We start from the raw sequence: 19401 nt of genomic DNA, 5'->3' as shown, positions 1-19401 counted from the left end.
TATTGCTCCCGTCGCCCTCCCCCGATCGCCGAAAGACTTGAAGAAGTGGCCCACAGAGCGAAGACGCCTGTGCGTGTATTTGTTTAACGTATACTTGATGTTGCACTCCAAGAAGCACACGATACTTCACAAATTAATCAACTGATTCCAATAGCATGGAAACCACGACGACTGGAGCTGATGGATTTGTTGCAGTCTTCATTCGCCTTCACAGCCGTTGAGTTCAAAGTAACTTCGTCCGCCTGTTCCACCGTTGAGGTCTTGGTTGGATTATTCTTTGTCAGGGACCTCACCCCTGACCTTACCACCATGGATGACCCTACCAGGAGCATAACTCCAGACGACATCGCTCTCGGAATCTCAGGCCCACACAAGCCTCCCCACCATGACAAAGTGACAATCCATGGAGAAGATTCTTATATAATATACAATATTCTTCTACATTGTAACTCCAAAACAGTAAACTAATTAAAAGGAAAAGATGGAGAGTCATAAATGTGAATCTTACTACGTGTTTACTTTAAGCAAGGTGTGAACTTACCACGTGGTTGCATGATGATGTATGCCATTAGTGTACTTTTACATATAACCCACAATGCATTATGTAAACAACAAAGAATGCTTAATCAAATAATATGTTTACAATAGTACTGAAATATTAAATGTACAACTATCTCTGTTCTGAAGGGATGCTCTTCTATACTGAGGCTGTGCCCTCTGGTCCTGCACCCTCTTACTATAGCAAACATCCTCTCCATGTCTACTCTATCTAGGTCTTTTAATATTCAATTGATTTCAGTGAGATTCCCCCTCAATCTTCTAAACTTAGTGAGTGCAGAATCCAAGCCATCAAATGCACTTCCTACATTAACCCTTTAATTCCAGGATAAATTTTGTGAACCTCCTCTGGACTGAATGCCAGGACATTCTTTCTTAGATAAGGGGTCCAAATCTGTTCACAATATTCCAGGTAATACTTACTAATACTAATGCCTTATAAAACCTTAGTATTATATCCTTGCTTTTATATTCTAGTCCTCTCAAAACGATTGCTAATAATTGCATTTGCCTTTCTTACCACCGACTCAACCTGCAAGTTAATCTTCAGGGAATTCTGCATAAGGACTCCCAAGTCCCTTTGCACCTCTGATTTCTGGATTTTCCTCCCCATTTTGTATAGTCTATGCCTTTATTCCTTCTAGCAAATTTCATGACTGTACACTTCCCTACACTATTTTCCATCTGCCACTTCTTTGACAATTCCCCTAATCTGTCTAATTCATTCTGCAGTCCCCCTGCCTCCTCAACACTACCTGCCCCACCACCTATTTTTGTATCTTCCACAAACTTGGGCATAAAGCCATCAATTCTTTGAAATTGCCATAAAATACAATGTTGGAAAATGCATGGTCATACACTTTGGTAGTAGAAATAAATGTGCGGACTATTTTCTAAACGGGGAGAAAATCCAGGAATCTGAGATGCAGAGAGACTTGGCAGTCCTTCTGCAGAACACCCTGAAGTTTAACTTGCAGGTTGAGTTGGTGGTGAGGAAGGCAAGTGTTATGTTAGCATTCATTTCAAGAGGTCTAGAATACAAGAGCAAGGATGTGATGCTGAGGCTTTATAAGGCACTGACAAGGCCTCACTTTGAGTATCGTGAACAGTTTTGGGCTCCTCATCTTAGAAAAGATGTGTTGGCATTGGAGAGGGTCCAGAGGAGGTTCACAAGCAGGATTCCAGGAATGAAAGGGTCATCATACGAGGAATGTTCTGGGCCTGTACTCGCTGGAATTCAGAAGGATGATGGGGGGATCTCATCAAAACCTTTCAAATTTTGGAAGGCTCAGACACAGTAGATATGGAAAGGATGGGAGTTTCTAGGATGAGAGGGCACAACCTTAGGATAGAGGGGCACCCTTTCAAAACAGAGATGCAGAGAAATTTATTTAGCAAAAGGGTTGTGAATTTGTGGAATTTGTTGCCACATGCAGCTGTAGAGGCCAGTTCACTGGGTGTATTTTAGGCAGAGATTGATAGGACATAGCAACAAAGGTTACGGGGAGAAGGACAGGAACTGGAGTTGAGCAGGAGATAGAAAAAAGGATCAACCATGATTGAATGGCGGATCAGACTCAATGGGCCAGATGGCGTAATTCTGCTCCTATGTCTTACGTAATGTGAAAAGAAGTGGTATTAACACTGACCCCAGTGGAACACCACTAGTCACTGGCTGCCAACCAGAAAGTGCCTCCTTTATTCCAACTATTTGCCTCCTGTCAATCAGCCAATCTTCTATCCAAGCTAGTATCTTTCCTGTAATACTATAGCTATTATTTTGTTTAGCAGCCTCATGTGTGGCATTTTGTCAAAAGCCTTCTGAAAATCCAAATAAACAACTTCCATTGACTCTCTTTTATCTATCCTGCCTGTTATTTCCTCAAAGAATTCCAAAAGACTTGTCAGGCAAGTTTTTCCCTAAAGGAAACTATGCGGACTTTGGCTTATTTTATAAGGTGCCTCCAAGTATCCTGAAACCTCATCCTTAATAATGTATTCCAACATCTTCCCAACTACTGAATTCAGGCTAACTGGCCTATAATTTCCCATGCCTCCTTTTGTTCTTAAAGAGTGGAGGGGTATTTGCAATTTTCTAGTCCTCCAGAGCCATTCCAGAATCTAGTGATTCTTGTCATTACTCATGGCTCCATAGTCTCTGCAGCTACTTCTTTCAGAACCCTGGGGTGTAGACCATCTGGCACAGGTGATATATCTACCTTTAGACCTTTCAGCTTCCCAAGCACCTTGTCCTTAGTAACAGCAGCTATATTCTTCTTGAACATTGTCCAGGGACCTGGCATTTACTGCGTACATCAAATACTTTATATAATTATAATCAAACTTCTAACCTGGAGACAAACTAAACCACAACCAGCAGCCCACTCCACCAGTAAAACAGCATAGGTGAATGTACTGTAGTCCTTCACAGAGGAAATGGGTAAGGAGTCACAAATTATTTATTTATTTATAGAACTTAGAAATTTACAGCACATTATAGGCCCTTCGGCCCACAATGTTGTGCTGACCATGTAACCCACTCTAGAAACTGCCTAGAATTTCCCTAGCGCATAGCCCTCTATTTTTCTAACCTCCATGTACCTATTAGGCTCTTAAAAGACCCCATTGTATCCGCTTCCACCACTGCCACCAGCAGTGCATTACATGCACCCACAACTCTCTGTGTGAAAAGCTTACCTCTGACATCCCCCTTGTACCTAATTCCAAGCACCTTAAAACTATGCCCCCTCATGTTAGCCGTTTCAGCCCTGGGAAAAAGCTATCGGCTATCCACATGACCTTCACCTCTTCATCACTTAATACACCTCTATCAGGTCACCTCTCATCCTCTGTCGCTCCAAGGAGAAAAGGTCAAGTACACTCAACCTATTCTCATAAGGTACGCCTTCCAATCTGGGCAACATCCTTGTAAATTTCCTTTGCGCTCTCTCTATAGTATCCATATCCTTCCTGTAGTGAGATGACCAGAACTGAACATAATACTCTAAGTGGGGTCTTACCAAGATCTTATATAGCTGTAATAGTACCTCACAGCCCTCGAACTCATTTCCATGGTTGATAAATGCCAACACACCATACGCCTTCTTAGCAACACTGAGAACCTGCACAGCAGCTTTGAGTGTCCAATGGACATGGACCCCAAGATCTCTCAGATCCTCCACACTGCCACGAGACTTACCATTAATATTATATTCTGTCTTCAAATTGGACCTACCAAAATGACCCATTCACACTTATCTGGGTTGAACTCCATCTGCCACTTCTCAGCCCAGTTCTACATCCTATTGATGCCTCGCTGTAACCTCCGACAATCCTCCAGTCTATCCACAACACCCCCAACTTTGTGTCATCAGCAAACTTACTAACCCATCTTTTGCCTTTTTCAACCAGGTCAGGGGGGTCCCAGAACAGATCCCTGCAGAACACCACTGGCCCTTACTTTCTGAAGGAGCCTTGCATTGGGAACCTTATCAAACGCTTTACTGAAATCCATATACACTACATCCACCGCTCTACCCTCATCAAAGAGTTTTGTTATATCTTCAAAGAATTCAACGAGGTTCATAAGGCACGACCTTCCCTTGACAAAGCCATGCTGACTATCCGTAATCAGATTATGTCTCCAAATGCTCATAAATCCTGCCTCGCAGGGTCTTCCCCTACAACTTGCCCACCACTGAAGTAAGACTCACTGGTCTATAATTTCCTGGGTTATCTCTACTCTCTTTCTTGAACAAGGGAACAACATTTGCAACCCTCCAATCCTCCAGTACTTCTCTCATCCCTATTGACAATGCAAAGATCATCCCTAGAGACTCAGTAATTTCCTCCCTTGCTTCCCATAGTAGCCTGGGGTATATCTCTCTGGTCCCAATAACTTATCCAACTTAATGCTTTTCAAAAGCTCCTGCACATCCTCTTTCTTAGTGTCTATATGTCCAAGCGTTTCAGTCCGCTGTAAGTCATCCCACAATTTTCAAAGTCTTTTTCCCTGGTGAATACTGAAGTACCTCTGCTACGTCCTCTGACTCCATGCAGACGTTTCCACTATCGCACCTGATTGGTCTTATTCTCATATGGCTCATCCTCTTGCTCTTCACATACCTGTAGAATGCCTTGGGGTTTTCCTTTAATCCTACTCACCAAGACCTTCACATAGCCCTTTCTGGCTCTCCTAATTCCATTCTTAAGCTCCTTCCTAGCAACCTTATAATTTTCTTGAGCTCTAGCAGTACCTAGTTTCTTGAACCTTTTGTAAGCTTTTCTTTTCTTCTTAACTAGGTTTTCTACATACTTTGTAGTCCATGGTTCTTTAACTCTACTATCCTTTCCCTGCCTCAATGGAACATACCTATGCAGAACTCCATGCAAATGTTCTCTGAACACTTACCGCATTTCTACTGTGCATTTCCCTGAGAACATCTGCTCTCAATTTATGCTCCCAAGTTGCTGCCTAATAGCATCATATTTTCCTTTACCTCAATTATATGTTTTCGTAAATTGTCTGCTCCAATCCCTCTCCAGCGCTACATTGAAGAGTTGTGGTAACTACCTCCAAAATGCTCTCTCGCTGAGAGATCTAACATCTGACCAGGTTCATTCCCCAATACCAGATCAAGTACAGCCTCTCCTCTAGTTGGCTTATCTACATATTGCATCAGGAGACCTTCCTGAACATACCTAACAAACTCCACCCCATCTAAACCCCTTGTTCTAAGCAGATGCCAATCAATATTAGGAAAGTTAAAATCTCCCATCACAGCAACCCTATTCATCATTCCAGAACCTGCTTCCCCATCTGCTCCTCAATATCCCTGTTACTATTGGGAGGTCTATAAAGAAAACCCAGTTGAGTTATTGCCCCTTTCCAGTTTCTGACTTCCACCCACACTGACTCAGTAGACCATCCCTCCATGACTTCCGCCTTTGCTGCAGCCGTGACACTATCCCTAATTAGCAATGCCACGTCCCCATCTCTTTTGCCTCCTTCTCTGTTCTTTTTGAAACATCTAAAGCCTGGCACACTCAGCAGCCATTCCTACTCCTGAGACACCCAAGTCTCCGTAATGGCCACAACATCACGGTTCCACGTACTGATCCACGCTCTAAGTTCATTCACCTTGTTTATGATACTCCTTGCATTAAAAATGACACATCTCAATCCATCAGGCTGAGTGCATCTTTGCTCTAACATCTGCCTATCCTTCCTCACAATCTCCCTACAAGCTGTCTCGACTTGTGCTCCAACCTCCCTATCCTCTGCCTCCTCACTTCGGTTCCCACTCCCCTTAAAATCTAGTTTAAACCCTCCCCAAAAGCATTAGAAAACCTCTCCGCCAGGACATTGGTCTCCCTCGGATTCAAGTGCAACCTGTCCTTTTTGTATTGGTCACATCTGTCCAAGAAGAGGTCCCAATGATCCAAATATCTGAATCCCTGCCCCCTGCTCCAATCCTTCAGCCACACATTTATCCTCCACCTCATACTATTCCTATACTCACTGTCGCGTGGCACAGGCAGCAACCCGAGATTACTACCTTTGTGGTCCTGCTTCTCAGCTTCCTTTCCAACTCCCTGTATTCTGCTTTCAGGACCTCCACCCTTTTTCTACTTATGTCACTGGTACCAATATGTACTTCAACCTCTGGCTGTTCACCCTCCCACATCATGAACCCTGGCACTTGGGAGGCAAACTACCATTCTTGTTTCTTTTTCACGTCCACAGAATCACCTATCTGTCCCTCTAACTATAGAGTCCCCTGTTACCGCTGCCCTCCTCTTCCATTCCCTACCCTTCTGAGCCACAGGGCCAGACTCAGTGCCAGAGGCACGGCCACTGTTGCTTCCCCCATGTAGGTTGTGCACCCCAACAGCACTCAAAATAGAGTACTTATTGTTAAGGGGGACAGCCACAGGGGTGCTCTCCACTACCTGATACCCTCCTTTCCATCTCCTGATGGTCACCTACTTATCTGTCTCCTGTGGCCCTGGGGTGACTACCTGCCTGTAACTCCTGTCTATCACCTCCTCACTTTCCCTAACAAGCTGAAGGTTATCAAGTTGCAGCTCCAGTTCCCTAACTTGGTCTCTAAGGAGCTGCAGCTCGATGCACCTGGCGTAGATGTGGCATCAGGGAGGTTGGAAGTCTCCCGAACATCCCACATCTAACATCCAGAACAGAAAACTGGCCTTACAATCGTTCTCACTATTCTAATGTGCCGAGCCCTGTGAAATGCTCCTTTTTTTAAACTCTTCTCCCCGACCTGTGCAAAGCTCTATCTCTCTATGAATCGATTGGTCCACCGCTAATGCGCGGAGGCCCACTAAACACTCCTTTTTTAAACTTTTCTCCCCTACCTGTGTGAAGCTTTCTCTCTCTCTCTCTCACTACGAATCGATTGGTCCATTGCTAATGCCTTTATTTATTTATCGAGATTCAGCGCAGAATAGGCCCTTCCAGCCCTTTGAGCTGTGCCATACAGCAGTCCCCCAATTTAACACTTGCCCAATGACGGGATAATTTATAATGACTAATTAACCTATTAACCAGTACATTTTTGGACTGTGGGAGAAAACCAGAGCACCTGGAGGAAACTCATGAGGTCACAGGTAGAACATATAAACTCCTTACAGGCAGCGGTGGGAATTGAACCTGCGTCTTCTGTACTGCAAAGCATTGTGTTAACCACTACATTATGATGCCTCACTACAAAGAATATCTTAAAAGGTGTGCTCAAAGAAGGAAGAGTCAGGAAGATCTCAAAGGAAAAGATTAGTGAAAATGGCATAATGAAGATGTTTAAAATGCTGTGTAGTGTGAAGGCATCTTGTGTGAGACACAGTTGCCATAGGACAAGAGAATGTATATCAACAGGCAGAGTTCATTGAAGAGAATTAAGTGAGGTTGAGTAATTTGCATGTATGCATTGGGCAACAAAGCAATTGTCAGCTGAGATGGGAGACTTGCTGAGTGAACTTGGATGGTGGCAGCGGAGTTTCCAATGAATTGAAGTTTGGGGCAGTTGAGAGAAGACTGGAATGATGAAGTTCAGAGGTGCAGAATTATGAATGAAAATTTACCAGTAAGTAGGTTACAGCAGGAGCAGGGATTATGGAGGAGAAGATCGGTCAGTCTTGTACTGGAGAAGATTATGGGTTAAGAGTTCAGCTTTGAGGTCATAAGAGATGCCAAAATTGTGAAGGTCTGGTTCAGGTTCAGATGATGGTTAAGGAGGGTTTGAAATTGAACAGGAATAGGATCAATGATTGTGGTTGGTGAGGTTGGCTCCAATATTTAAATAGATTCCCATTCACAGATTAGATATCACCTGTACAGCCTGGCATTGCAGAGAATGGGAGAAACAATAAAGCATTAGCATTTGTCTCATCAATGCTCCTTTTCTTTAGATGATATTGTCAAGCAGCATCCCGAAGATGATGCAGAGGGATCAAGATTAGGTTATAGGAGAGCAGTGTAAGTGGAAGAACTGGATGCATAAGGCTGAAACCAAGCACAGTCCCATTGAGTGGGATCATTGAAGAAACTAATGATGTTTCAGGATGTCAAAGTGATGTACAGGTTGTTGCTGGGTTACTAATATATTCCACTTCTACTGATGTCCACAAGCTGACTCAGTTAGAAGATACGCAAAATCCTTCAGTAAGGTAACCAGACTTCCACAGTATTGTAATGAGTAGTGATAATGAAAACCAATTTGCATGGATTTCATTTATTGCCCTCTGATGCTGGGCTACAAAGGTACAGAATCGGGATGTCCCATGCTCAGTGGCTGTTTGAATGGGTGTCTGCAGATTTTTGATTTTCAGTTCAGAGCTGCTTACAGGACTGAGCTGTGGGCAAGTTGTTTGTCACACTGTATTTCCAAGAGTATGTGAGAGGCAAAGCTTCAGTGATCATTAGGCTGTGAGATTCTATTTAGCTTACCTGTTTCTTCATTTAACTGTCCATATATAGCTATCATGGTTTTACTTGGCACTCTCAACTGCTCTTCCTCTCTTCAAGGGAAACTACTGAGAGAACATCTCATAATCTGAACTACCTTCGCATCTCCACTTTTCATGTCTGGAATGCAATAGACCAGAGCCACATCACGTAGAGTAGAAAACCGTACAGCCATTCTCAAAACTAGATCTAATGTGGCATTTATTTTATGTTTTGCAGCTGTTTCGATATTTAATGAAAAAGAGAGAGTGTCATGTTCAATGTTTTTTCAAGTCGATCTCTGGCACTTTCTGTAACCTCTCTGGCATTGACTCCTGGGACGATGACCACTCAGTCCTTGAACTGATCCTGCGCAATAGAGAAGATGAGGTGAGGTATTGAGATCTGGACGGAAGCAAACATTGAAGGTGGCTGAATAAGTGTTAATTACTGAGTATTTGAAATGTAGTACAACAGAAAAAGGCCCATTTGGACCATGATATTTGTCATGATACCAATATAAACTGCACATCTGCCTGTATGTGGTGTATATTCCTCCATTCCTTAGCTCCCCCCCACCGCAATTCTTGTGTCTAAATGCCTCTTTCCCAGCAGTGCGTTCAGGCCACCTACTGCTGCAAGTGGGGAAAAAAAAAACTTGCCACTCAGAGTTCTTTTAGACAATTCCTCTCCTGCCTTAAAACTATGCTCTTTAGTATTTGACATTCCATCCTAAGTAAAGAATTTGACAATGTATCCAATTTCTCTCATAATTTTATATACAGTACTTCTATCAGGTTGTCCTTCAGCGTTCTACACTGCAGGGAGAACTTAGTTTTGTCCAACTTCTCCTGAGAAACAAAGAAACAGATATCTACAGCAATTACAGGCCCTTCGGCCCACAATATCGTGTTGACCATGTAATCTACTCTAGAAACTGCCTAGAATTTCCTTACCGCATAGCCCTCTATTTTTCTAAGCTCCTTGTACCTATCCAAGAGTCTCTTAAAAGACCCTATTGTATCCACCTCGACCACCTTCGCTGGCAGTACACTCCATGTACCCACCACTCTCTGTGTGGAAAAACCTACTCTAACATCCCCTTGTACCTACTTCCAAGCACCTTAAAACTATACCCTCTCGTGCTAGCCATTTCAGCCCTGGGGATATCCACATAATCAATGCTTCTCATCATCTTATACACCTCTATCAGGTCACCTCTCATGCTCCATCACTCCAAGGAGAAAAGGCTGAGTTCACTCAACCTATTCTCCTAAAATACGCCCTCTAATCCAGGCAACATCCTTGTGAATCTCCCCTGCACTCCTATAACCACCTCCCTCCTGTAACGAGCTGACCATAATTGAACACAGTACTCCAAGTGAGGTCTAACTAAGGTCTTATATAGCCGTAACATTACCTCACGGCTCTTGAACTCATCCCATGGTTGATGAAGGCCCGCACACCATATGCCTTCTTAACAGCACTGTCAACCTGCACAGCAGCTTTGAGTGTCCTATGAACACGAACCCCAAGATCTCACTGAAGTAAGATTCACTGGTCTATAATTTCTTGGGTTATCTTTGCTCCCTTTCTTGAAGAAGGGAACAACGTTTGCAACCGTCCAATCCTCTGGTACTTCTTCCGTCCTTACTGATGATGCAAAGATCATCACCAGAGGCTCAGCAATCTCCTCCCATGCTTCCCACAGTAGCCTGGGGTATATATATCTCATCCGGTCCTGGCAACTTCTCTAATAATCGCTTTCAAAAGCTCCAGCACATCCCCTTACTCAATGTCTATACACCCAAGCATTTCAGTTTGCTGTAAGTCATCCCCACAAGGTCCTTTACCCTGGTGAATACTGAAGCAAAGTATTCATTAAGTACCTCCATTACCTCCTCCGACTCCAAAGGTTTCAAAGGTACATTTAATGTCAGAGAAATGTATATAATATACATCTTGAAATTCTTTTTCTTCGCAACCGTCCACAAAAACAGAGGAGTGCCCCAAAGAATGAATGACAGTTAAATGTTAGAATCCCAAAGCAAACCCCCAGCTCCCCCCCACACATAAGCAGCAGCAAAGCAATGATCCCCCTCCCCACCAGCAAAAAAAGCATTGGTGTCCCCCACCGAGCACTCAAGCATCAGTAACGGCACAGACTTGCAGTACTCCAAGGACTACTCGTTCACCCGGTAATTTGACATACCACAGGCTCTCTCTCTCCCTCATAAGGGAAAAAGAGGTGTCCCCATTTCACAGCAAGAGGGGAGACATAACAAACAACTCACTGATTTATGATGTTAAAAGTCTGCTGTGTCACTTTTTCTGAGCTCTGTACCCAAAGAACTCGGGTCTCTGGGCATACAGCCAGCAGTCAGTTGGTGCTTTTGATCTTCTGTCTCCACAACACACCAATTTCCTGCAGTGGCACTGACCTAGAGTTTGCCCACCTCCAGAACCATGAAATCCTGGAACCCTGAAGGTGTGGTAGTCTTCTAGTCCGCGTCCTTGGTATCTCAAATAGCGGCCAGTCGTGAGACCCAGTGTGTAACCCCAGGTCAGGGTCTTCAAAAGAACCCTGAAAGGGAAAAATAGAGATATTAAAGATGGAAATAGAGCTGTTTCTGAAGATGCAAGCAAAGGAGTCGCCATTAGGCGCAATTGTCCTCCTAAGCTCCAACCAGACGCACGTTTCCACCATTGCACCTGATTGGTCCTATTTTCACACGACTCATCCTCTTGTTCTTCACATACTTGTAGAATGCCTTGGGGTTTTTCTTCATCCTGCTCACCAAGGCCTTCTCATGGCCCCTTCTAGCTCTCCAAATTTCATTCTTAAGCTCCTTCCTAGCAACTTTATAATTTTCAAGACTTCCAAAAGTACCTAGTTTCTTGAACCTTTCATAAGCTTTTCTTTTCTCCTTAATTAGATTTTCTACATACTTTGTACACCATGGTTCTTTAACTCTACCATCCTTTCCCTGTCTCAACCCTGAACATTTACCGCATTTCTGCCTTGCATTTCCCAGAGATCATCTGGTCTCAATTTACATTCCCACGTTCCTGCCTAATAGTATCATATTTCTCTCTACCCCAATTAAATGTTTTCCCAAATTGTCTGCTGCTATACCTCTCCAATGCTATGGTAAAGGAGATAAAGTTGTGATCACTACCTCCAAAATGCTCTCCCACTGAGAGATCTAACAGCTGACCAGGTTCATTTCCTAAAACCAAATCAAGTACAGCCTCTCCCCTAGTTGAATTAACTACACATTGCATCAGGAAACCTTCCTGAGCACACCTAACAAACCACCCCATCTAAACCCCTTGCTCTAAGGAGATGCCAGTCAATATTAGGAAAGTTAAAATTTCCCATCACAACAACCATATTATTATTGCACCGTCCCAGAATCTGCCTCCCTATCTACTCCTCGATGTCTCTGTTACTATTGGGGGGGCATTGTATAAAAACACTCATTAGAGTTATTGCCCCCTTCCTGTTTCTGACCTCCACCCACAATGACTCAGTAGACAATCCCTCCATGACTTCCTCCCTTTCTGCAGCTATGATACGATCCCTGATCAGCAGTACCATCCCTCATCACCTCTTTTGCTTCCCTCCCTGTCCTTTTTGAAACATCTAAAACCCAGCATATTCAGCAACTATTTCTGCCCCTGAGTCATCCAAGTCTCTGTAATGGCCACAACAACATAGTTCCATGTAGTGATCTATGCTCTAAGTTCATCCACCTTGCTTATGATACTTCTTGCATTAAAATAGACACATCTCAAACCATCTGGCTGAGCGCTACTTTGTTTTATCATCTGCCTATCCTTCCTCATAAACTCCCTACAAGCTGTCACTACTTGTGTGCCAAATACCCCATCCTCTGCCTCTTCACTTCGGTTCCCACCTTCCTACAAATCTAGTTTCAACCCTCCCCAACAGCTTTAGCAAACCTCCCACCTAGGATATTGGTTCCCCTCCAGTTCAGTTGCAACCTGCCCACTTGTACAGGTCACCCCTTCCTCAGAAAAGATTCCAATGATCCAAGAACTTGAAACCCTGCCCTCTGCCATCTCCTCATCCACTCATTCATTTGCACTGTCTTCCTGTTCTGACCTTCCCTAGCTTATGGCACTGGGAGTAATCCAAAGATTACCACCTTGGAGTCCTGCCCTTCAGCCTCTTTCCTAACTCCCTATACTTACTATTCAGGACCTCTACCCCTCTCCTGCCTATGTCATTGGTGCCAACATGTATCACAATCTCCGGCTGCTCACCTTCCCCTTCAAGAGTATTCTGCAATCGCTCAGAGACATCCTGGACCCTAGCACCTGGGAGGCAACACACTGTCCTGATATCTCTTTTGCTGCTTTAGAATCTCCTATCTGTCCCCCTAACTATTGAGTCCTCTAGGACTATTGCTTAGCCTGACTTTACCCTACCCTTCTGTGGCTCAGAACTGACCACAGTGCTATTAGTCTGGCTGCTGCTGCCTTGCCCAGATAGGTTATCCCCCTCAGCAGTATCCAAAGGGCTATACCTTTTGCTGAGGGGGATGGCCACAAGGGGACCCTGCACTGACTTCCTTCTCCCTATATTCCTGTTGATGTTCATTCATCTACTCAAATTCTACACCCTGGCTGTAACCACCTGCTCAAAAGTCATATCTATCAATTGCTCTGCCTCCTGGATGATCCTAAGTTCATCCAACTCTAGCTCCAGCTCCTTAATGCGGTCTTTCATGAGTTGCAGCTGGCTGCACCCTGCAAGGGTGTAGTCATCAGGGAGGCCATCAGGTTCCATTAATTCCCACATCCTACAGGAGGGGCATTCCACTGCCATATATCTGCCATCCTGCCTGTACTGTACAATGGGCAACCAAGACCAAATCAGCAATCATGAAAGGAAAAACTAACCCTTCTAACCTGTTTTTTTTGGCCTCAGCCTCTTCTTGTCAAAGCCACTTGAGTCAAACCTGACACTCCTACTCTCACCACTGGCCTACTCACAGCAATGTCTGCCCTGCTTGCCCCTTCTGTACTCTGATTGAATTTGCAGTGCTCTGCTCCCGACACTGATTGGACCTGTGGAACGTACAAACGCCCGCGAAGCTCTCCTTTTATATTAGCTTTGCCGACCTGTGAGTAAACTCTTTGAAGTGCTCTGCTCCCGACACTGATTGGACCTCCCCAAAGCTAACACTTTCTAATCCAGGCTACATCCTGATGAATCACTTTTGAACCCTCTGCAAACCTATTCTATAATGCAGCGACCAGAATTGGACACAATATTCTGACTGTGACCTATCAAAAGTTTTATACAGCGGCAACATGACTTCCTGACTTCTGTGTTCAACACCATGACCAATGAAGGCAAGCAGGCCATATGCCCTTCTTACCTCACTCCCTACTTGTGTTGCCACTTTCATAGAGCAAAAACTTGTAATGTCAGGAATCTTTTTTTACTGTATATCATTGCTCTTAAGGGTGCTGCCATTTACTACATACTTTCCTCCTACATTTGACCTCCCCAAAGTACAACACCTCACATATCTCCAGCTTAAACTACAACTGCTATTTCCCTGGCCATATTTCCAACTGCTCCATATCATGCTGAATCCTTTAACAACCTTCCTCAGTATCCACAACTCCAACAGTTTTTGTGTTGTCTGCAAAGTTACTAGTCAGTCCACCTACATTTTTGCCCTAGTCATTTATAGATATATGTTTCTGCTTTGCCTTGTTTCTTACAGGCCTTGAGGATTCTTAACATCCCTGCAATCAAAACACTGATTCACTTCAAGTGGAACAAATATGGAAAGTATTATTTCCGAATTCTTGCTTCCATCTACTTTATTTACATCAGCATATTCACCGCATGCTGCATCTTTCGTCCTCTTGTACCACGGCGGAATAATGTCACAGACCCAAGAGATACTCAGATTTTGGAAGAGGCGCCATTAGATGTTAGTACTTTGACATTGCTCCAGTGGACTGGTGCCAGCTACTGTGGCTCTTTGAACCGGGGAGGGTGGTTCCTGGGGTGTTACCCTCAATGTATCCTGAACTCATTAATGGCAGAGAACCTAAGGGACAGAGTGGTGTACCCTCCATACTGCTCTAGTTACCCAACATCAATCTTGAGCTCCAATGCTGTCTATATGGGGTTTACATATTCTCCTTGTGACCATGTAGGATTTTTTCATACATCCCAAAGCCATTTGGGTCAGAAGATTAATTGGCCACAGTTAATTGCCATTGTGTGGATGTGAGAATATGAATGTGAGAATGTGGACTGAATAAAAAAAGGATTATTGTAGGATTAATCTAAGTGAATGCTTGATGGTCAGTGCAGATGCTATGGGCTAAAGGTCTCTAATGCACTGAACTACCATGAAAAAGTATTACATTAGTAAGTCATTCATTGCTGGCAATATCTAGCAGGAAACCTAGGCTTTAACTCAACAAGATGCAAGGTCTTAGGTGGAAAGGAGCACATTGTTGCTTCAAATCAATCATGACTGATTTTTTAAAAACCTTATTCTCCCACCTTCTCTCCAAACTCTTAACCCCTTTTCCAATCAAAAACCTATTCAATCTCTGCCTTAAATCCAGCTGAAGAGTTGGCCTCCATGGGTTGTGGTCTGAATGACTAGTGGGCACCATAGTCAGGTTAAGGATAAACTAAGTATGCAAGATTCCTGGAGGCTTGGCAAAGTTGTTTCATGGTTGTTCATGGATTGCTTTGTGACTCATGATCTACTGTGCTAACAATATGCATCTCTACAGTTAGAGTAGTCCAGGCACAGGAGCTGCAGAAAAGTCATCACAGCCTTTGATAACCTCAGCCTCTGGACATTTTACTCCATAGAAAGCTGAAGTTTAGGAGCTTGGGTCCTTGCATTCTAACAAAATTGGATCATAATTCAACTTACCATACTCTTCTGGGGCTCCTGAACATGCTTGTCATGGCTATTTCCATTTAGTCTGACTACTGCATAACCATCACTAACCATGGCAGAGAGGAAATTGCAATCATAGAATCATAGAGCTGTGCAGCATGGAAAACAAGTTCTTTGGTCCAACTCATGCACGCTAAGATGACTACCCAAGCTAGTCCCATTTGTCTGCAAATAGCCCATAATCTCTAAAACTATTTTTTTTTATCCAAGTACCTCTATAAAAGTCTTTCAATTGTTCCCGCCTCATTTGTGTAGCTCACCCTAAGAACATTTGAAGCTTGTCAACCACCAGTGTCACTCCGGGATACCTCTAAATTCCTATACAGAATGTTACACTCCCGAAAAGTGGCTGATTTTTATACTTTTGGATATGGCCCAAGAAAGACACACTGAGGCGGGTCAACAGTTCACTGACTTTAATGAGAACTGTTGCAGAATTTAAAGAAAAGAAAAACAATAAACACTACGCCAACAGGGCTGTTAACTAAAACACTCAAACTGAAAATTAAATACCAACACTGTGGCTGGCAGCAATAACTAAATACTAAATGAATACCGCTCCTTTACAGCATCGGTCAAAATGGTAATACTCTTTCCCAGAAAAATACGAGGGTAAGCAGGAAGTGTAAATGTTGCTGTGCTTTTGGTCAACTCTTGAAAAGACTAGAACGAAAAGAAGAGAGTTATGTACCACCCTAATGAAACAGTAATTAGCTGGAATGTGCATACTTACAAGCGAGCTTGCCAAACTTGATGTGCAGCCTGCCTGTAGACCCCACAGCAGAGTCTGTGGTTGTGATCAATTTATTCCTTTATGTTCTGCAGCATCCATAAATGGCATACAACATAGAAAACTGCTTCCATGCAAGTGATCCACAGTGTTTCTTGATCAGTTTCAGTGTGGTATCCTCAATGGAGGCATCACACGAGGAACAACGTCATTCATGTAAACACTCTGCTTGTCAGCAGCCTGCATTATGCAATGAATTCCACAGTGCACCTTTGAGGGAAAGGCATTTTTACTTTGGAATCACACAAAGAATCTTTAAATTTCACCAGCATGATACCCAAAAATTGGTACATGTGTTGTTATTATCCACATACCAAAATACAGTGTAAGCTTACATTTGATTGCCTTCCATAGAGCCTACCAGGGACATACCAGAGAAAAGGCAAGAGCAGAATGCAGAATATAATCCACAGTTACACTTACAGAGAAAGTGCAGTGCATGTAGACAAAGAAGATGCAAGGGCCACATGGACATAAACTAAGAGATCAGGAATTCATCTTAGGGAAGAATCTCTATCCCAGTGGCTCATAGGAGCATTTGTGTGGATTTTCTGTTCTTTAAAACTATTTAATAAATTATAATAAACTTACCAAAGAGGTCCATTTCACAATGGGGTGGAAAATATAACATTGCTGGCTTTTGTAATCCAATCAGAAACCAGCTGTGTCTCAGTGAAGTATTGTCACACAAGTTGCTATCAGTGATAAAATAAAGGTAATTACCTGTACTCATCCTTTGAACCATTTACTCTTGTTTCCAGCTGTGCTATATATCAACAGAAGATTATATCCGCTTGGTGGGGGAGATAATTTCTGTCTTTGGAGCCGTTGCAATTCTTCTTGTAGAAGTAAGAATTTTTTTTTTCATTTGTAGGATGTTTGCAAGAAATAGAAGCAATCATTGTCTTTAAAAAATATCCCTGCCAAAGTGTCATCAATAGCAGATAAATGGAAACCACATAGGCAAAGTTCTATATTAAATGATTTTGTCCTTGAAGAGAGCAAAGACCCAGAACTGTGGAAAAGGATTCCATTAACCAACACAGATAATTTGGTTAGGGTTGGTGTTAACTGCCCAACCCTTTACTACTATCTATAGAATGTAAAACTTCTGCCAGTGATATACAATCAGAAATTACTCTGAATTAAAATTCTTCAATTGTACCAGCCTATGTGGTACAGTGGTACAGCTATTTGAGTCACGGAGAGAACCGGGTTCAATCCTGACCTCAGGTTCCAGCTCTGTGGAGTTTGCACATATTCCCTGTAACCATGCATAATTCCTCCAGTTGTTCCATTTCCTTCCTGCATCCTAAAGATGGGCAGGTTGATGGGTTAAATGGCAACTCTGAGATGCTCTTTGAGTGAAGACAGGTAGTGGAATCTATAGGGGGTTGAAGATGTGGGGAGAATAAAAAACGGGATTAATGTAGGACAAATATAAGTAGGTGGTTGATGGTCAGCACAGACTTGATGGACCAAAAGGCCTGATTTTGTGCCATATCTCTTTATGTCACGATGATCATTAGTGAGCTTCTTATAGAAGTGTTCTGAATAAATATTCCAACCCCTTTCCTCCCGCTGCAAAATAAATTGATAATTGCCATCATCATTATGTGCTGTGTCATATGACATCATCATTCTGTGCCATGTCATATGACATCATCATCATGTGCCATGTCGTACGATGTGGGTGATCGTGGTCTATCCACAACCATGATTCTTCCTGCCAATTTTTTCTACGGACGTGGTTTGCCATTGCCTTTTTCTAGGCAGTATCTTTACAAGTTTGGTGACCCCAGACATTATCAATACTCTTTAGAGATTGTCTGCCTGGTGTCAGTGGCCATATAACCCATTGGGTTGCCAACTGTCCCGTATTAGCTGGGTCATCTCATATATTGGGCTAAATTGGTTTGTCTCATACAGGACCGCCCTTGTCCCATATTTCCCCCGCCGAGCTAGAGCGTTCCTATGAAACCGTTCGTAAGCCGAAATGGTGTAAAGCGCAGAAGCAATTACCATTAATTTATATAGGAAAAATTTTTGAGCATTCCCAGCCCCAAAAAAAACCCTACCAAATCATACCAATAACATATAAAACCTAAAATAACACTAACATATAGTAAAAGCAGGAATGATATGATAAATACACGGCCTATATAAAGTAGAAATAGTGTATGTACAATGTTTCAAAATCGGGAAGGTTAAGCCAAAACCAATTTGTAGAAAAAAATCAGCATGTACACGTATGTGCACGTCACATATGCGCATGTCATGCATGCGCACACAGGTGCCTGCGCAAGGCTCCATGGTCATGGTCATCTTTCTCGGGGTAAACACAAGTGTCCTGTATTTGATTGCTACTTTTGTCCCTTATTTGGGAGTGAGACAGTAGGCAACCCTACAGAACCAGGACATGTGATGTTCACCAGCTGATCATATGACCATCCACCTCTTACTGCCGTGGCTTCATGTGACCCTGATTGGGCTGGGGGAAGGCTAAGCATGTACTACACCTTGCCCAATGGTGAGCTGCAGACTAGTGGAAGGAAGGAGAACCTTTCACCTCTGTGATAAATTGATAATGCATGTGTTAAATACTGGACTAGAGAAGGGAGTATGGGTCTAGGTGTGTCCTGCTCACTTAAGGAAGGTGAAATGTCTCCCATAGCCTCTCCTTTCCAGGTGTAGTGATCGCTACAGGACCACTGTTTGGCTTGCTGTTCAGGAGGTGACTCACATATGGCCTCACCTACACTACTGTACCCATAGCAACACCTTCACGTGGTGTCTCTGTTCTTACTGAGTTTGCTATGTCATGGTGTTACCAGGTGTCCACCGGTATAACTGGGCAGGCAGGCTGGGCTCATCAACCTTGTTTAGCAGCCAGCCTAGGAGAAGGACAACTCCAGTTCCAAACCCAGGTGGATGGAACTAGTTAGCCTTGCCAGGCAGTCTGTCTAGGAGAAGGAAAACTCTGATACTTAACCTACAGCCTTGCGGTCACCACAGTTATCGCAGCTCGCTGTGCCATTGTGGAACGTCCCGGCCTAAAGAGTGGAATCAGTCCACGTGTACCAATCCTCACTATAAACCTACACAGCACAGGCAGG

The 19401-nt window shown here is 43.4% G+C and overlaps 1 protein-coding gene across 2 annotated transcripts in view; it reads left to right on the top strand.

Annotated features, from left to right (window-relative positions):
* LOC134336478 (transient receptor potential cation channel subfamily V member 6-like) overlaps positions 1 to 19401 on the top strand; it is a 110106-nt gene that overhangs the window by 47793 nt on the left and 42912 nt on the right. For both annotated transcript variants that reach the window (XM_063030742.1, XM_063030743.1), the window contains exons 7-9: positions 8762 to 8911; positions 14287 to 14499; positions 17047 to 17133. In XM_063030742.1, coding sequence (XP_062886812.1) covers positions 8762 to 8911; positions 14287 to 14499; positions 17047 to 17133 — 450 coding nt within the window. The remainder of the gene's footprint in view (positions 1 to 8761; positions 8912 to 14286; positions 14500 to 17046; positions 17134 to 19401) is intronic.

This window comes from Mobula hypostoma, chromosome 22 (genome assembly GCF_963921235.1).
Source record: "Mobula hypostoma chromosome 22, sMobHyp1.1, whole genome shotgun sequence".
NCBI lineage: Eukaryota > Metazoa > Chordata > Chondrichthyes > Myliobatiformes > Myliobatidae > Mobula > Mobula hypostoma.
This window is presented reverse-complemented; position numbering and strand designations above follow the sequence as displayed.